This window comes from Neomonachus schauinslandi, chromosome 8, assembly GCF_002201575.2.
Source record: "Neomonachus schauinslandi chromosome 8, ASM220157v2, whole genome shotgun sequence".
Classification (NCBI taxonomy): Eukaryota; Metazoa; Chordata; class Mammalia; order Carnivora; family Phocidae; genus Neomonachus; species Neomonachus schauinslandi.
Genome location: NC_058410.1, coordinates 12,679,060 through 12,698,648, shown reverse-complemented (window position 1 = coordinate 12,698,648; position 19,589 = coordinate 12,679,060). Strand labels below are relative to the sequence as shown.

At 37.9% G+C, this 19,589-nt stretch overlaps 1 protein-coding gene and 1 pseudogene across 3 annotated transcripts in view; one reads left to right on the top strand and one right to left on the bottom strand.

Moving 5' to 3' along the window:
* Positions 1 to 1,615: 1,615 nt before the first annotated feature.
* The window catches only part of SCAF8 (SR-related CTD associated factor 8), an 84,616-nt gene continuing 66,642 nt past the window's right edge, over positions 1,616 to 19,589 (top strand). Inside the window, exons 1-3 of one of the 3 annotated variants that reach the window (XM_044917470.1) lie at positions 1,616 to 1,712; positions 2,056 to 2,139; positions 7,875 to 7,937. In XM_044917470.1, coding sequence (XP_044773405.1) covers positions 1,632 to 1,712; positions 2,056 to 2,139; positions 7,875 to 7,937 — 228 coding nt within the window. In that variant the 5' untranslated portion in view covers positions 1,616 to 1,631. Of the gene's footprint in view, positions 1,760 to 1,985; positions 2,140 to 7,874; positions 7,938 to 19,589 lie in introns of all 3 variants that reach the window. The other 2 variants (XM_044917471.1, XM_021693479.1) reach the window with 2 other exon arrangements.
* On the bottom strand, positions 18,640 to 19,039 carry LOC110583409 (annotated as a pseudogene).

Here is a 19,589-nt window from a genome sequence, read left to right as displayed (position 1 = left end):
GAGTCAGCTATGAAAAGAACACAAGCATCAGCATCCCAGAGGGAAGGGGCACATAGAAGTGTTCTAGGTGGGAAAATGCTTTGTGTTGCCAAGGAACAGAAAGGAGGCCAGTGTGACCAGAACGAAGAGAGTAAAGCAGAGTAGAATGGATTGTGGTAGGCAGGGAACTTCAGGCCCTAGAAAGAGGTTATTGACAATATCTGAAGAGCAATGAGAAAATCCTAAAGGGATATAAGTCAGACCTCATCTGACTTGTGTCTTAATAACAACAACAAAAAGTCCCTCTGGCTAGTCTGGAGAATGAATCCTAGGAAGACAAGCAGGAGAACCGTTAGAAGGCTACAGCAATTGTTGACCAGAAATCAAAACGGCTAGGCCTATGAGGATTGGAGGCCAGTGGTGATGGAGAACTTTTGTGACCACATTTGAGATTCTGAAGGTGAAAATATAAGCTCTTACTGACGAAGAAGTTATCCTTTTTACCTTTTAAGTAGTCAGCCCCTATACTAAAGTTGTTTTAATGAAGTAGACCTGGACCCTAAGAAGTCAAGAAGGGTCTGCCTTTCTCAGTTTCATAGACTTTGGGCTCAGATCTTATACCAAAGTACCTTGGGTCCAACAGTCCCCCAGCATAAAATTCTGCCATTTCCCTCCCTTCTCGTTGAATGAACTTGGGAGGTGACCGCTGAAAAAAAGAGCTTTCAGCAAGAGGACAGCGGCGTTTGGGGTTCAGTGGTACACCCTAACCTTTAATTTCAATTAACGTTCGCTTTTAATTTGGTATTGGTTATTTTACATTTGCACCAAGTGGGAGAAGGCATTTTGCTAGCAGCATCTCTTTCTTCATCTTCGAATACCTTCGAATTCACCGTCTTAACTCCAAACGGCCTAGAGCAAAATTCCTTTAGAATAATTCATCTTCCATTAAACATGAGTTCCCTTTCACCTATCCAAATCTTGTGCGCCTGGGACCGGCTTCCCGCGGCACAGACAAATGCACTCATTGTCTGTGCACCAGTCCCCCTGGATTTTATGCAGCGTGCATTTCCTGCTCTGAGCTGCTTGGGGCTGTGTGCGTGCTTCCCTCGTCCCCCTGCCCCCACCCGGATCCGAAGCTTTTGTTTCTCACATTTCCTCCCGACGCTATTAAAATGCATGGACACATCGTTACTAAATAAATGAATGATTAGGAACTTTTCTTTTGGCTGTTAACCTTTAGGCCACTGTCCAGTAAAGTTCTGAAAAACAACTGAACCCAACAGCTCACGTAAAAGGACCAATCTACTTGGAAACAACGGAAACGTGGACATTATTTCCCAAACTTGTCGCGTTCCGGGGACACTTAGGCATTCCTCGGAGTAACGCTTTGCAGGGGCCTCCAAGGGCGGGCCGAGGCGCTCCGCGCGGCCGCAGCGCTCGCTCCCGTGTCTGCAAGGCGCGGGGAGGGGGCGAGGCGCGGGCGGCCCCGGGCCGAGCGGAGCGGGACCTCCGAGAGGCGACGCTCTGGCCCGCGCTCGCTCGATGGTTTCCGCGCGGCCCCTCGGGCCCGCGCGGTCCAGTCACCAGGGGGCGCGCTGGCCGGCGCCGCGGATCTCCGAGCTGCGCGGCCCGACTCGCGTCCGCCATATTGGATGCCGCAGCCGCTGCTGCCAGCGCTTCCTCCTCCGTCTTCGCTGTGCGCTGCTGGTTCCTGCGGCCCGAGCGGCGGGGAGGTGAAACAGGAGTCTGACGAAGGAAGAAGAAGGAGGGGGTGGAGAGTGTAGGGGACGGGGCTAGAGGGCGGAGGACCGAGACCGAGCGGGGCGGAGAAGAGAAGGCGCCGCGGCCCAGCCCCTCCCCCGCCCGCTGCCGACCCGCCCCGGCAGCGCCTGTGTTCCCCAGACCGGCGCTCCGCCCGCCCTAGCGGCCATGCCGGGGCCTCGCTGCCCCTGAGGGAGTCCTTCCCTGCCAGTGCTTGCCCTTCCACTCCCGTCCCGGGGTCGCAGCAGCCGGGTCTCCCGCCGGCGCCCCTCCTCGCGGCCGCGCCGCCGCCCCCGTCTCGCTCTCCCCACCCAGCGCAGTGGCCGCCGCCTCTTCCGCCGCCGGGCTCGGGGCCTCCGCACCGACAACATGGAGGCTGTGAAAACCTTCAATAGCGAGGTTGGTATTGCAGTCTAGCCTCCCCTCCTGCCCACACTTCCCACCGGGACTAGGCCCGCGGGAGCAGGGTGGGTGCGGGCCTGCAGGGTTTCCCAGGGTGGGGCGAGTGGCGGCCTAGCTGTGTCGAGGGGGGGAGGGGGAGGGGTGTTTCTCTGCCCCGCGCCCCTCCTCCGAGTCCGAGGGGAGGGCTGGGGGAGGGCCGCCCCGGGGCGGAGGGAGGTTCCGGTGTCTCCAGCGCCCTATTGAGTGGCTGAGGGTTTGGAGGGAAGGCCCCTTAGGGCCCTCCCCCGGAGGCTCCTGGCAGGTCTCTCGGGGTCAGTTCCGCCGAGGCCTGGCCCGCCCACCTCTTTCCTGGGCCTGCGGGATTTTAACTGCTCGCCGGACATCACTGCCCAGACCTCCCCTTGGTCCTTAATGAGGCAGGGACCGGTGGGGGTAGTACAGGAAGGGAACCTGCAGGGGTGATTTCTGTGGTCACGTTTTACGTACTGTTTATATTTGAGACACTGTTGGCTAGGTAACGTGCCAACTAGGGACTTAACGCTAAGAGAATGGCTGATCCGGAGGCAAGGTTTTCTGCGATTTATCATACCTTACTTCCCCCTTCTCCCACCATCAGGACAAAAAATACAAATGGTTAGGGAGAGAGGTCTATGCTTCGAGAGGGGAAAATGCTGGGGAAGCATTTCCCACGGGCTCATTCACACGTAAAATCTAACACTAGAAAAGAAGCAGGTGTCCAGTTTTCACTATCTAATTGAATTTACTAGTCTGAAAGGAGATAGGTTTCGATAAAGTATGTTAATTTTTTTAAAACTCCGATTTAAGTAGACCCTAGTGCAAACATTAAACATAACAAGTACCTATCTACACAACCAGAATTAATTTTACCTGTGTGCCTTGGAAGAAAATTTTTAATGTGATATTAACTAAAATCGCATAAATTTTATGAACTTTTGGTGTGAAGTGCTAATAGTCTGTTCGATAGTATGATTAACAAAATCTTAAATATTCACCTCTTAAAATACCAGACATATTGCTGTGATAATCCCAGCAGGACAATACTTTCAAAAGCTGTTTCACAATTTTGTTTCTTTTATTTCTTCTTTCTCTTCTTTTAAGAATTAGCATTTGGGAAGCTTAGCAAAGGGCTGAAAGTTAGATAGCATTCATTTGGGTTGGACTCTCCATATTAGAGTACATAGTAGTGACACAGTTATATGAAAGCAAACACTTTTTTTTAACCACTTCTTGATATATAGTGCAATAGATTTGAGAATCTTTTTTTCATTTTTATTTAGGAATTTATAGCTGATAATTAGAAAATTTGGTTCTCCCAGCAATACTTTATAGCACGTAAATTCTAGAAGAAAACGTATTTAACGGTACTATATGTTCCAACTTCTTGTTAATAGTTGCACAACTGTGCAGGAAAGAAAACAGCTCTGTGTAGCCTTTTTGTGTGCTACATACATCACTATAGAATGTTAAACTTTTTAAAAACTATAAAAAAAATCCTTTCTCTTATTTCCATTGCAGTTATTTGATTTTATCCCCCCCCCCCCCTTTTTTTAAAGTTTATTTTTTTTTTAGTAATGTCTGCATCTGCGGTGAGCCTGGAACTCATGACCTGGAGATCAGGAGTTGCACGCTCTTCCCACTGAGCCAGCGAGGTGCTCCTAGCCCACACCTTTTTGATTGTCTCTCCTGTTTGTCTAGGGGGTTCCTAATATGTATCCTCCCTCACTCCCAGCACCTCTTCCTCCCACGAAATTCTGAATAGGATCTCTCATGTAGCGGATAGAAAAAAGGTGTTACTACACTGTGGTAGTCACAATAGAGCACAGTGGAATAAAATGATAAATTGGTTTTCGTTTTAGTATTTCCCTTAAGGATAGGGAGCCTAACATTTACATGGCTAGCTAGATATTTGACCTTTTTTCTCATCTAACCTTTACAGGAATTTGAGATTGGCAGTAGCAGTCCCATTTTAGTGTATGTAGCACTCTCTCTTCTTTCTCCCTGTGGATTTGAAAGAACATAGAAAATCTTTTAACTCCTTTATTTACTAACATGCTCAAACTTAACCATGTTTGAATGTGGAGTTAGCTTGATAATAGTAACAATACAGTCACAGAGTTGGGGATAGAAATTATATTCAAAGAAGATTCAGAAGAATATCCTTTTTATTTTAAACACAAAATACATAATTTTTTTTCTGATTTTGAATATAGTTTCTGTGAATGTCTAATGCTTGCTGATGTAAAAACGTTGTTGCAAGTAAGCATATAATAGGGAATAATTCGGTAATGAATATTTTCCATTAAATCACGTATTGCAAAGTGCAAAAATAAAGGAATTTTGAGTTATAGTAGAGTGAATTTGGCTTTTAAAGGCCTATTTAAAATATGAAATGCTTGCTAATTCTCAGATTTTTTAAAGACAATCCCCCCTCCCCCTTCTAGCATTGGCTTGAAAATGAGAACATGCCAGAGATACTAAAGTTAAGAATATAGGTTTTTTTTTTTTTTTAAGATTTTATTTTTAAGTTATCTTTATATCCAACATGGGCCTCACACTCAAAACCCTGAGATCGGGAGTTGCATGCTCTACCAATTGAGCCAGCCACGCACCCCAAGTTAAGAATATAGATTTTTAATTTGCAAAGCCCAGATGAGTTTCAGTCTGAAAATCCATGACCTTATGTAGGGTATTTATGAGTCATGGTCAACATATGCAACTGCCCCACTCCCAAGATTCATAATCTCTCAAATGGGTCTGTGGCCTCTCCTTCCCTGTGTTCAGAGTCACTGTCAGAAGATCCTTTCTGAGGTAAATTCCTCTTAGCATGGGGTCAATGAGATTGAGGCCTGAAAATTGATATTTAAGTGCCCACTGTGCTAGTTTTGTGAGAAAGCCATAATTTACAGTTAAGCATTATCATTGTGATGAGTTAATCCCATGAATAGTAATGTCAGTTCTGAAGTGATGAAAGAAAGTTTGTTCAGATTGGTATATAAGACTCCCTAAGAGTCTATGCTTGACCTGAGCAGTTAACTTTGAAAGAATTATTATCATTACAAGTGCCATAGCTGTAGCTGCTCTAAGATTGTGGCATATCCTTGTTATGAAGGTTTAGAGTTCTCACTTCAGTGAAAAGGGTCTCATTGGTCTGCTTAAATCCGTTTTTAGGACCACAGTTGGTTGATTACTCGAAGGCGGCAGTTTTATGTGAGCTGCATATCTGTACTTTGTCCTTAAGAATGCCACTGTATGGTGGTCATTATGGTAAGGTTATTGTTTTTGTTTTTGGAAAGAAGGAAGAGAATAGCAATGCGTGACTCTTTCCTTAGAAAACTATAACTTAATTGGAGAGGGCACTTGGATAATATAGGAACTCTTAATACATGGCAAATAGAAGAATCTGTTATGCATTGGTTATGCTTAGGCAAAGTAACTGGAGGAGATGACTTTTACTTGTATATTGGATTCTTTTAATTTTTAAGGACTTTAAAAAAAAAGTGTCAGTACCGTTACTATACTTCAACAAGTTAACACTTTCAGATAATCAAATATTAGTGATCAGGTTTTTTTTCCCCCCCTAAGTTCATTGTATAGCTTGTTGCATTACTATGGTTGTTTTTTCCATCATGATCCATTTCTCTTGCTGCTCAGAAAAGGCTGAGTGGTTAGCTAAAGGCCCAGATATGTAGGTGCGAGATGTGTCAGGAAAATTATTCCAATTTAAATTTTAGATTTACCTTGGTTCATAAATTCTGAGATGATTCTAGTACCTTTTATCATCTTTAGGATGCCTAAATTCTTAGGGTTTTTTGTCTTTAGGTCTCTTCAGTTAGTCAGATAGCTTACTCTTTAAACTATTCCAGGATGCAGACTTTCCAGAGTCCCCTTAACATCCAGGACATTTTCCTCTTCCATGCCTTGTCTTTCACATCAAAAGTGAAATCCCATCTCTGCTTTACTCCATTTCCACTTTTGTTTCCAGAGTGTACATTTGTCTAACTACAGGACTTTATATACTTTTCCCAGCAGTATCTAGTAGTAGACATGGGATGGTGAACAGTGGAAAAGGTAGAGGGAATAATAAAAGCCTGTGAAATCTGTTTTTTATTTGTATGTTTTCCTTTTGTCTGTGGTTCAAGAAAGGGATTTTATGTGAAGCAGCTATAAAACTTTGCATTTTTTTGTTTCATTTTCACCTATCAGGGAATCTCTCTCCTTTTCCTTTCCTTAGTCTTTCCTGTTTTAACTTTCCAGTGGGTGTTCTGGCTAATTGGATCAATCAAACCATCTTTTTTTGTTTCTACCTTGTGAAACTCCCTTAAAGATACAGCATACTTAGTGTTGTAAAGGAAGGAACCCTTCACTAGTCCCTCCGTGCCCCAGCAGTTTAGATGAGAATTTCTCAATCTCAGTACTATTGATATTTTGGTGTGGATAATTGTTTGCTGTGAGGAGCTGTCCTGTGCATTATATGATGTTTAGCAGTAATCCTGGCCTCTACCCACAAGGTGCCACTATTTTGACAACCAGAAATGTCTCCAGACATTATCAGATGTCCCTTGGGGAACAAAATAGACCTTGGTTGAGAATCACTGATTTAGTTCCCGTTACACGGTCTTAAAAAAATTGTACTTTCCATTCTAGTGATTACTGGAAATAACATAGTAATAAATCTTTCCCACCAGACTGTAAGATTCATGAGGATAGTGACCATATATTTTCATTGCTTCATATCCTCAGTACATAGCTCAGTACCTTAAGTACATACTGTTTGTCAAAGATTTCTTGAATGAATGAATGAATGATGTACTTGGGATTGAATGACTTGGACCAAGGTAGTTAACATTTCTGGACATTTGGTTTCCTCTTTGTAAAGTAGATGATTGAGTTTATATTTAGGTTCCCTGTTAGAGGATTCTTTGATTAAATATAAAATTAATTTTGGGGAGGACTTAGTACATATAAGGATTTTTTTTTTGAAGGTCATTTTATGGCACTGTGGGAGTCTAGGAGATCAGGTGGAAAATTTTAAATCAGAACTCTGATCTTTTTGTAATTTTCACTTATTAAGGAGGGAGCGTTGGGAGGGAGCTATTGCATTTGAAGGTTCCAGTTAGATTAAATCCATCCTAAGCTTCGTTCTGTAATTATGCTATTTTCAAACTTTTTTTTTCTTTACTGTTTTTCAATTTAAAACAACATATGGTAAAAGTTGTGGGGTTTTTTCCTTATTATTTTAAAAATTTAGAAAACAAGGATAATTGAGATCGATGATAATGATTTTTTGAGACTGCTTTGAGAGTGTTACAGTCTTAATCATTCAAGATAAATATAAAAAATTTTTGGCAAGACTGCAATAGCTCTATTATTTTATTCTAGGCTAGCATTGAGTTTGTTATAGTAATTTTGATTGACATTTAGGGGACATCTGTATTCCCCAGTTTCCTAAATAGTCATATTTTATGATCACTTGCTGCTTTTTTTTAGAAGTATAGTTGGCTTAGAATAAGTGATATTACTATTTGTACATGGAATTTCAGATATCTCTTTCTAGGGCCAGTTTTCCTGTTATTGGACAACTTCTAACTCAAAATGGTATGAGAGAATGTAATCAACCTTGACCTTGAACACTGGCTGAGCTCCTGAACTCGAGTGAGCTCATTTTATCTGGTTTTGTTTTCTCAACATCTTTCTCTACTCCTCTCTCTCAGGATTGTGCCTCTACTCCTGCTTGTACAGACTGCTTTTCCAGCAGCATGGACACAAGAAGCATAGTAAGATGATTATAACGCACATAAGGCAGGCCCTTTGGAAAATATTAGGTTTAAATTGGTAGTGAAATGATGTCTTGATTATATGGGTAGTAATTGGGAAGCAGAATAAAGTTTGTCACTTCAAATGAATTAGCAATCTTAAAGAGAACATGTAGGGAATAGTTGAATTTCTTCACAAATAATAGGTTAACTGAAAAAAAAAGTTATTGTGCTTAATAGTGAACATAAATCATATATACTCTTGTTGCATTTACTTGCATTCTGCTCCACATAATTTTACTGTATTGTAAAAGGAATATAATATTACTTATTTAACATGAATAAATTGCAAGCTTATTAATTTGATGATTGGGAATAAAATCCATCTTATATTTTGAGGAAGTTCTTCAAACTATAAGATGACAGATCATTGACAGATATGCTGTAGGGATGGAGATACAAAAAAAGACAATCAAATTTTTGGTTTTCTAATTATAGAGGAGCAGATTTTGGTAGTGCTACTATTATGAGAAATAAATGCTGATGAGAAATGTTTCTGTAGCCTGTAATTTCTTATCTGAGTTAATGCTATCTCAAGTTTGATGGTAAATGATGCATTTGTGCTTTGATTTTAATTTTATGCATTTATTTGGTCTTCTGATTCTGCTTTACAAGCATTTCTGATACACCATATTTGAAACTCAGGGAAGGATATGTAAATGCATTCTGGTATCTGCTGTAGGTCAGGAAGTATCTTAGTAACTTTGACATCACTACAGTTAGTCAGTATGGGGAATATAGGATATTAATGTTTTTTAAAGATAGTTATGGCTATTAAGTTATTGTATTCCAAATTTGTTTTTAGAATACTTCTGCAACTTATTATAATTTATATAGGTTGATTTGAAAGACCTAGCATTTCATTCTTTCATTCATTTAACCAGTGCTGAAGTGCTTACCGTGTACCAGGCATTTTTCTTTCTGCTGGTATACATTGGTAAACAAGACAAACAGGAAGCATACCCTCTTGGAGCTAATGTTCTTGTAATCTTTTTTTTTTTTCTTTCACTTCATCAGCCTTGTGTGCAGTGAGTGACCCTGCTGTGGAGCTAGTCAGGCTGTGCAGGCATCGCTGACTGGGGGTTTTGCTGGGGTTGGGCTGGTTGCAGCCCTTCTCTGCAGGCGCAGTTCTGCTTGCTCTTCTCTCACCATTTTGCCTTAGAGTCTAGAAAGCTCGTCTGCTATCCAAAATAGAGATTGAGCAAGTAGACTTATTTAAACATGTTTTCAACAACGGCAAAATAAGATGAGCTACATTAAGTTTTATTTTACACCAATTTTTTTGTCATGTATTTTTTTAAAAATCTCTGTTTTGGAATATAACTATTGTTAAAAGATAACAGCTTTAAGAATGTTTCTTTTTGTCAATGAGATATTAATTAGTCTCCAGGTGCAAATGATTTTTTAAAAAAAGCTTAAGTGGTGACCAAACTTTAGGAATTTGAAAGAATATAACTTTTTAAAATGAACTTTTGATTAAGTACATGATAAAATTTGGTCTCTTTCTTATAAACACTTTTGAAATTTGATTGAACTCCTCAGAGCTAATTTGAGTAGCTTGTGAGTGAAAGATGAAACACTTGGATCATGTTTCTTATATCTTAGTGTGTAGAACTTGGCGAATGGTTTAAAGATCTTTTTTATACTGGTGACAGCACCTAAAAGGTTTACTGGTATACCTGAAACTGATACAGTGTTCTCTCAGTTATATTTTAATTAAAAAAATAAGTTGACCAAGCCCTAGTTAATGGCTTTTTAAAATTCAGTAAGATTCTTACACTATAAAATTTTATGGTAAAAAAAATAGGGGTATTTGAATTTATTAAAATATTTGAAGTATATGGGTATAAAGAATGTTGAATAAGTTAAAATTTTTACAAACCAAAACATACAGTGGATGTCTACTTTCTGTAGTAGCTTTCTGTGATGAAAAATGTCTGGCTTGGGTATTTCTGAAATACTTTTTGTTTACCAGACACTTAAAAGTGAGCCACTTTATAATACAGTGTTTTGTATTCTGACCCTCTTTTCCCCAACCATCATGTTTCAGTGGAATTTTAGGATAAGCTTGTGAGAAAAGTAGGATAGGTGCTATCCTCCTTTTACTGACTAGAAAACGGGCCACCATTGTGATTTTACCAATAAAATGCTACTTTTAAGTATTAGAGCTGAGAAGGACCCCAGGTCTCAACCTCTGGTCGTTTTTCTTACCCTTCTGTGTAAGGGAGAACTATCACTTAGTTTTCCACAATTCCTTTTTACTGGCATAGTGTCTAATTATAAATTAGCTTTATTTTTTCACACTTTTGAACTTTAAAACTTTAGATTTATAGAGAGTTACAAGAATGATAAAGAATTTTATGTACACCTCATCCTGATTTCTTTACCTAATTATGTTAATTAACCATTTTTGCTTTTTTGTTCACTCTCCACATAAACATGAACACATGCAAACTTTTTTTATGGCATTATGATGGGAAATGCAGTTCATGATGCCTTTTACTTTTACTTTTAAATGACTATTTTCTACAGTGATATTCTTTTACATAGCCATAGTACAGTGATCAAAATCAGGAAATTAACATTGGTATAATGCAATTGTCTGCAGATCTTATTCAGATTTCATTGATTGTATCATTAATGTCCTTAATAGGAAGAGTAAATCCCATACCACATCTTGCATTCATTCATCTTGTCTCTTTAGTATCCTTTAATCTGAAATAGTTGGTTTTAACTCTTTCTTTACTTTTTATGACCTTTGATGTTTAGTGATAATAGGCCAATTATTTTTGCAAGTCTTTCAATATGGATGTGTCTGCTGTTGCTTCATGATTAGATTCAGGTTATGCGCTTTTGGCAGGCATACTCCAGAAAGTGATACTATGTTCTCAGGAAGCACATGATGTCTGTTTATCCCACTAATAGGGATGTTAACTTTTTTTTGCAAGGTTTCTCCATTGTAAAGTTACTGTTTCTTCCCTTTGTAACAAGTATCATTTGGGGAGGTATTTTGAAACTAAGCACGTACCTTGTTGCTGGTCAAACTTTCACCCATTTAAGCCACCCATTTAGTTCTTGCCTGAATCAGTAGTAGGATGATTGCCAAAAGGTGATGTTCTTTGTCATTTCTTTATTATTGGCATTCTATAAGAGTTTTTCCTTCTCCCCATTTATGTATGTATGTATATATGCATATCAGTATGAACTCATGGATTCTTTTTTATTCATTGGGGGGTTTTGATGTAGATTGTCTCAGTTTTGACCAGTCAGAGCTACTTCAGGCTGTCTCTTGTGTCCTTTTGATGTGTGCTCCTTATCTTTTGAGTATTTAGCTTCTTATGTAGTAAGATATTACCACCCTAGCCTTGGAGTCAGTCATTTCTCCAAGGGCCTCTGATCTGGTTTCTTCTTGTGGATACTTATTAATGGATCGAACTAGAATATATATATATACACATGTATATATATTTATGTGCGTATGTATATCTACATATATATATATATATACACGCATAAATTTTTGTTTTTTAACTGTCTGCCTATCTAAAAAGCCATGGGTTCATTCTGGCCTTTCCCCTTTCCAATTCTGTATGTAATTCCTTTCTCTGATAGTGAGAAAACTAGTTTTTGTTATCCACAATGTATTTACATGTTATTCGTTCAAACCTGAAACACACAAAGTAGTTTCAGAATTGCTAACCATATGTCTCTGAAAACAAACCGATTAACAAATTTAATATTTGTTTATAGCTCATTTTTTGTTTAACCTGACGGTATATAGTCAAAATGCTGTGTTCAAAGATGGCTTGGTTAGTTTTTTCCCTTTAATATAGTTCTGCTGTTTGTTTGAAATATAATTAGAATCACTTTTTTTTTTCCTGTTTGTGTTCCTTTTTTTTTTTCTTCATCCATTTTTGTTATTTCTTTAGTATGGAAAGCATTAACCATAAATTAACTTTAATCTTCCCTTTTTATTAGCTTCAGCATTCATAACCACTTATGCTATAGTTAAATTTTTTTTCTTAACATTCTTTAAATCAAATAACAAGCCAAAATTCAGAAATTTAGTTATGGAGAAGGTCTTAGGTGAAAAATCCGTTTCTAATAGTGCAGATTCAATTCATAGATGAAAGGAAGTGTGCAAAACTTTTTTTCTCTCATGAATGGAATCTCCATTCACGGGGGCAATAATCTGTTTCTGTAGAGAACCAGATAGTAAGTATTTTAGGTTTTGTTAGCCACTTAAGGTCTCTTTCACATATTCTTGTTGGTCTTTCACAGTTCTTTTAAAATACAAAAAATGTTCTTGGCTTGAGAGCCTATGAAAATAGGCCATGGGCCATTTTGTGCTTGCTCCTGCCGCAAACTTTGAAACCTGAGCACTTGATTAATAACATGCTACTTAATAAGTCAAAATTATAATTGAGCAAGAAAATATATTCCTTACAGCCTTTATAATCTTACTTGAACATCAAAAACAATTTAAAAAGCTTCCTTAGTGAAAATAATTTATTCAAAATTTTGAGCACTTACCACCAAGTACAGACACTATTCTAGGCTCTAGAGATTTAATGGTGTACAAAACAGATTCCAAAAGAAAACACAACCCCACCACAAACAACCTCTGCCCTCATGGAGTTTACATTCAGTTTTTGTGTATGGATGTGTGCTGGAAATGCATATTTCTTGTTTTTCCTCATTTAGTGACATTTTTATCTGTTAAAAATTGTTTTCATATTACTTGCAAAGCAAACATTTTCCTGAAAACTTGATAAAAAATGCAGCAAAGGGGCAAATTTTAGAAGTTTGACTCATTGGTTCCCATCTCTTTTTTGTGACGTTTGATTATTTGAAAATGATTCTTAATCATGATGCTTTCAGTGTATAGCTGCACTAACTCACTAGAAGATGACAAGTTAGACTTCATTAATTGGTACAGAGAACCTAGACTTAATTTAGTGGTAAATACATGTATGTTATAGAATCTTTAAAAAATGTTATTCAAATATATAGTAGTAATTCAGTCAGTCTTTCTTTAAGGCTTTAATGAATAATAAAATGAGAATGATTCTTAAAATACTCTCCAAAGTTTGAGGACCATGGTGAAAGCAGTTGCTTATATAGTTTTCCTGAAATACAGAAAAAGTTGGGGCACCTGGGTGGCTCAGTAAATTAAGTGTCTGCCTTCAGCTCGGGTCATGATCCCAGGGTCCTGGGATCAAGCCTGCATCAGGCTTTCTGTTCAGTGGGGAGCCTGCTTCTCCCTCTCCCTCTGCCTGCAGCTGCCCCTGCTTATGCGCTCTCTCTCTTTCTGTCAAATAAATACATAAAATCTTTAAAAAAAAAAAAAAAGGGGGGGGGGAAGTCTCCTGATAGGGCTACTACTTAATCTAATAAAAGCTCCAGAACTGTGTGCAGGTTATCTATTTTGATTTTTATTCAGTATTGTCCCTGGCTAAATATTGAATAAAAATCATCAGAATGAGCTTTTATTGTGTTATATGTTTATTGCAGAAAGAACTTCTATCTTTGAGTATTTTTTCTTCAAGCTTTTAAAAAAAAACCAGTAAGTGCCTTTTTATATAGGAATTCCTCTTATTGAGCAGAATTTTCTGAATTCTTGTCTCTATTCTGTTAGAGAACTCAAAACTTTTTTTAGAGGCCTATCTCTGCTTTGGTGGCAATTACGAGAACAGGGGTTGTAACCAACTTAACTGAAGGGTATTGACGTTTTAAAGGAATTGGCCAGAGGCTAGCATATCATTCCTTGTACAAAATTCACCAATCAGTACTTTTATTCATTTGCAAAATCAGAGGATTAAGATGTCTTAGGTCTCTTAGAGCTGTAATAGTTAATGATTCCAAATAATTCTGCGAGGGCTTCGTTCATTTTGCTAGTCCTTCAAGATTGTTAGGTAACTTATTCAATTTTAATAACAATTTTCCAGTTGCTAGAATGTAGTGATATCCCAGGAAGGTTTTCATGTAATAGCAACTAGTGGTTGGAAAGAATGCTGCTGTGAAGTAGTTGCTAGTTGTTTGAGCTTTATTTTTTATGCATATTTGCCATCTGTCAGGCATTATATTCTGCAGAGTGGTTACCAGCGTTAATTAGATACCCGTGTTCTTTTTCTCAGCTCATATTCTAATAGGGGTGGGAATGGGAATGTTTTACCACAAAGAGTTAGAAGGTAGTATAATGAGGGGCGCCTGGGTGGCTCAGTCGTTATTAAGCGTCTGCCTTCGGGGGTCATGGTCCCAGGGTCCTGGGATCTCTGCTCAGCGGGAAGCCTGCTTCTCCCTTTCCCCCTCCCCCTGCTCATGTTCCCTCTCTCTCTGTCTCTCTCTCTGTCAAATAAATAAATAAAAATCTTTAATAAAAAAAAGATAGTATAGTGAATAATATGATACAAGAAATAGTGATATAGCCTGTGTATACTATGTGTAAGCTCTTTATGGTATATCATGATGTACACAGAATGAGGCAGGAGATGTTATGTGAGGCAGAGGGCGAAGATCATTTTTGAGGAAATGGTAACTTTGGGAAGGGGATAGGATGGGAGTTAGGAGAATTGGTCAAGGATCTTTGATGAAAGGCCTTTGTACACTGGTATAAGACCTCATTTTTAGTCAAAAGGGAATGGAGAGTCTGAAGGGTTTTTAAATTGTGTTTTAGTAAAATGAGTAGTATCTTTGGAGCAGGGCAGGGCAATGGGATGAGATCGGGGGAAGGGAGGTTAAATTAGCATAGAGAAGATGAGGGGCTCAACTAGAGTAATAATAGGGAGAAGAAGGGATGAACGCAAGAGAAATTTATTAGTAATAGGGAGCTGGATATGAGGTTGAGGGTGGTGCCAGGGCTTTGGTTAAGTGATGAGGTAAATAAAATGGTATGGTACTAGTTACTAGGGTGGGCAAATCCGGAGGAGCTGAAAACTTGAGAAAGATAATTTGGTGGGTTGGGTTGGAGTGGGATCATTTTTAATAACCTGGAATAAAAGAAAGATCGTTAGTATAGAAGAACTGAAGTATCCATATCGCAGCTACCCAAAGATACTTACTTTTACTGTTTTGCTGAATACAGTAGTAATTTTGTATATCTTGAAGATTTGGTGTCTGTGGAACATCAAGGTGGGAGATACCCAGCTGGATATATAGGCACCTAAGGAGAATAGATAAAAGATGAGGATTTAGGAGAGGGTATAGTTGCCTAGGGAGATGATACAGAGAATTAAGCAGGCTTAGGGCAAAATTTTGTAGAATCTTTATGTTCTTCAGTTTTTTTGTTAATATTTTTAAGATAAAGCTTTGGCGCTTTCCATTATATTTGTGAACATGAGGACATTTAAAAGCAACTCTGCATGGAATACTCTTGGTTTTGAATTCTGCTTACACAATTGCTGTTCTTCTGTGCAGTTACAATTTAAGTTGTAAATGGCATGATCTATGAATAAAATTAAAGATTTAAATGTTGTTTGAGATTTTATTAGAGTTTAACATCAAGCCTACTCATATCATCCAACATTTTATTAGCTCCTCCTAGTCACATAATTTTTTACCTTAATTTTATCTATAATAAATGATTTGTGAACATGGAATTGTGAATGTAAAGACTATATCATTTAGAAATAGAACCTGTATTTATTTGAGAAATTTCAGCTCATGTGGTTTGTGGGGATTTGTTATGGAGAGAATTTACAAATGAATTCTTTCTTATTTTAATTTTGGCCATTTCATTATTGATAGTACTTCTAAAGTTAAAAGTATGTAAAATTCATATTATTTAATTTTAATGTTTTACAGAAGACATAGGGAAGAACTGAAATTAAAGGAAGTTGGATTGTTTGTATCTCAGGGAAAATTTGAACTGAAGAGTTATTTTTATATATATGCATGTTTGTTCATATTTATAGATTTTGTTTTCTTACTTGGAGAATCATTTTTGTTCTCTTTGACTTTAGAATACTAGGGTAGCTAAAGACCATTACAGTCATGTTATACATTTGTAGCTCTAGGCATAACTAGAGTGTTTGGTTCTATGATTGGGTTTCTTGTTTACTTCCATGCTTAAACTCTGTTTCCAGAAATTACAGATTTTAGACCTGCAAGACCTGTGATAGTGTATCATTTAACAGACTCATTTTATGGGTGAGGAATTGACTGAGAGATGATGAAACTTGTTTAGTATCAAAGGCACATAGCAACCAAATTAAAGGAAATTTTTGTTCTTTGTGTCTCAGTTTAATGTCGTTTTTATGTTTTTAGTATGTTTTTAGTGAGATTTTGGTAGTAGTTATGTGTGTTGGAGGTAAAGGAGGAGTGGGAATAGGTCATTCTTAGTTATCATTTAATGCTACACCTGGGTCAGGATAAGGAACAAACAACTATACTCCTGTTCTCCTGCCCATAAAATAAGGTACCATGGGAAAATGTGCAGGCCTTGGCAAAGTATTGTGCAGTAACACCCCCACTACCTCTTAGTGGGCAGTTTTCTAGCAATTCAGCCCTCCGTAGAAAAGTGAAAAAAGGCATTAAGTACAGAGCTCACATACCCTGTACCTTCTTTGTGGGAGAGGAGTGCAATTACTCTATTAGCCTGTATCCTTAGCATGTTTCTGATTTTCACATTTTAGTAATAAGGGCTACTTTGTGACTACTTCCTTTAGATTGTCCCAGACTGCTGTTTACAAGTCTCCTGGTTCAGGTATTTTAAAGCATGGCAAAGCTGCAAAGTCAATATGGTTGCTGTCGAAGTAAGATGTGAGAGATTATAGGTGACAAGGAGATAGTTTTATCATTTATAAAATGGGATTACACAAGGTAACCTTTAGGGTCTCTTAAATATTAACCTTAATGAAAAAGTTTTATAATTAATTTTTTTAAGATTTTGAGAGAGAGCATGAGAAGGGGGAGGGGCAGAGAGAGAGGGAGAGGGAGAAGCAGACTCCCTGCTGAGCAGGGAGGGAGCCCGACTTGGGGCTCGAGCTCAGTACCATGGGATCATGACCTGAGCCTAAGGCAGATGCTTAACCAACTGAGCCAACCCAAGCGCCCCAAGGAAGGTAGTTTAAAAGAAAAAAAGCGGCTGAGAACATTTAGTGTCACTGGATATCTCTGTCCGCCTGGAAAAGTATATTCATATTACATACTTTATGGAGATTATGAGTTATAAAGAAAGTACTAGATATATTCTGTATATTTTCTAAGTTGGAGAAATTGTTGAACAAAACTTCTGAACACATGGTAATAAAATACCATGATATATTTGATAGATTTTGGACCAGTATCATTACCGGTCAACATTTGTAAGAATTTCAGTGTTTTACTGAATCCAGCAAGAAAATTAATTTTAAACAATTCCTAGGAGTATAATTTTGCCCTGGAATATGTATTTATTTTACATAGGTACATACGCTTATTTACGATACTTATATATGTACACGTAAGTGTGTATAGAAAATTCTGGAAGGCAGCTTCCCAGCCTAACAGTGGTCATTGATTTTAAGAGAGAGCAGTAGGTGGATATTGTGCAGGAATGAGAGCTTTCAATATTTGGAATTTTTCACAACATTTATTACCATTTTACTTTTGTAGTAATTTCCCTCAAACTGAAAATACTATGTTTCTTAGCTTTGGGAGAAAGATGGATTTGGTCTATCCTAATATTATTTGAATTAAATCCTTTAGAGAAAGTGAGCTTCCTTGTTAAAGTTTGGAAAGCTCTTAAACCTTATTGAGGATTGCTTAAAATTCATTTTTAAAAGAATTTGTTTAGCTGTTATTTGGTCAGTGGATGTATAAGCTTCATCATGTTTTGTCTTTTACAGTCAAATGCTCTACCACTGAGCTATACCCCCATGTTTTGTCTTTTGACTAAAGTCTTGGTTATTAGTTAGGTTGATGCTATTAAATGGTATGTTTCCACAATCATCTACCATCTTACTCAGTGACTCAGTTGTATATGTTTAGTTGGTTGCTAGCTGGTGGGCTTTTTTGTTTTGTTTTTGGAAACGGTGTCTGGGTAGGCAGAAGAACTGGGTTTGAGACATGGTTCTGTAGCCTATTATCAATTTGAATTTAGTCAGGTCAGTTACCCTAAGTTTATACATCTATAAAATGAGTACAATAGATTTTAATCTCATTGGGCCATTCTGAAAAGTGATACAGCATTTATGATAGTAACTTAATAATTGACAAAGTAGATGAAAGTAATATTTCTTTCTTTCTCCTTTATCATGCTACTCTTTCCCCCTTTTTTTAGTCTATTTGTTGCTCTTATTTCTGGAATGGTTTTACCCTAAGGCCTGGTAGGCTTTTGTCCTACTTATTCTTTCTCTGATACTTAGTCTTCAGTATTTATTCTTTATCTCCTCAGCTGTCTCTTCAGGAATGATGTGTATTTTTGCTTTTCTCTTCTGGGACTCAGTCTCATAAGTTTTTAGGTTTTTTGTGTTCATATGCACATGAAATTATATTGTTATCACCTGAATCTAAACTTGTCTTTCTTCCACAGACTTCTTTTAGACTCCTTTTTCCCCCCTCATTTTATATAAAAGGATATTTTAATTCTTGTCCTTAGGAACTATAAAGACTGTACATGATTTGGAAATGAGACTGTGCCAAATAATGGCCAGAGAAGTATCGTCCACTCTATGTCTTGTCTTTAGTCACTCAGAAATATAATGTTATCAGCTGTGATTCTTGTTGCTTGTTGCCCCCCCATTATTTTTTATCTGTGTATTCACCATAGTCTGCTTTCCCTTCCACATAATTCAGGACCCCTTTTTCACTTACTGATAGGCTACATCTCTGAGGCCTGGTCGGAATACTGATACTCTGTGCCATGTTGTCTTTCAACTGACATCACCCATTTGGTACATTTTCACCCTCTTTCATTGCTAGAGAAAATGCTGTGACAGGTTTTTTCCCTTCCACCTGTCTCATAATGGATCCTAACCCACTCACACACGATTCAGAGATCTCTCAACAGCCAAGCTGCTAGCTGTTTCAGACTAACGTCTTACAAACTGATGAAATACCTATAATCCAGGTCTTTGAAACATGCCTTCTGTTTGCTTTTTCTCTGGTCTAGTCTTTGGTCTTCCCTGGATGCTCTAGCCCAAACCTAGACTTCCTCTTTATTTTATGTCAGCAGTAAAACCATATTCCCAAACACTCAGACTTGAAAACTTGGGATTTTCCTAGGTGGTTCTCTCATTTGCATCTTTTCAGTCATGAAATCCAGTGAGTTTTTTTAAAAAATGTGTTTTGCATCCTTCCCTTCCTTTTTATTCTTAGTGTTAAATAATAAAAATAAGTATTGATCCTTTAGTCCAGGTCATCATCACTTCCCCCTTGGTTTGTTATAGTTAGTTTTGAATTGGCTTTTAATTTACTGTTCTCTGTTCTCTCAAGTTTATATAGTAGAACTAAGTTTTTTTAGATTACTAGATTAATTTTTACTCAGTCTCTTCAAGCAACTGTTTTGCTTGAATCACTTTATACTTTTAAAAACACTTCAGATTACCTTTGCCTTCAGCTGTGTAGGTTTCTTAGCTATGGATTTAAACCTCTTAATACAAGACTATTTTAGAAATGAAGTTATTTATAAGT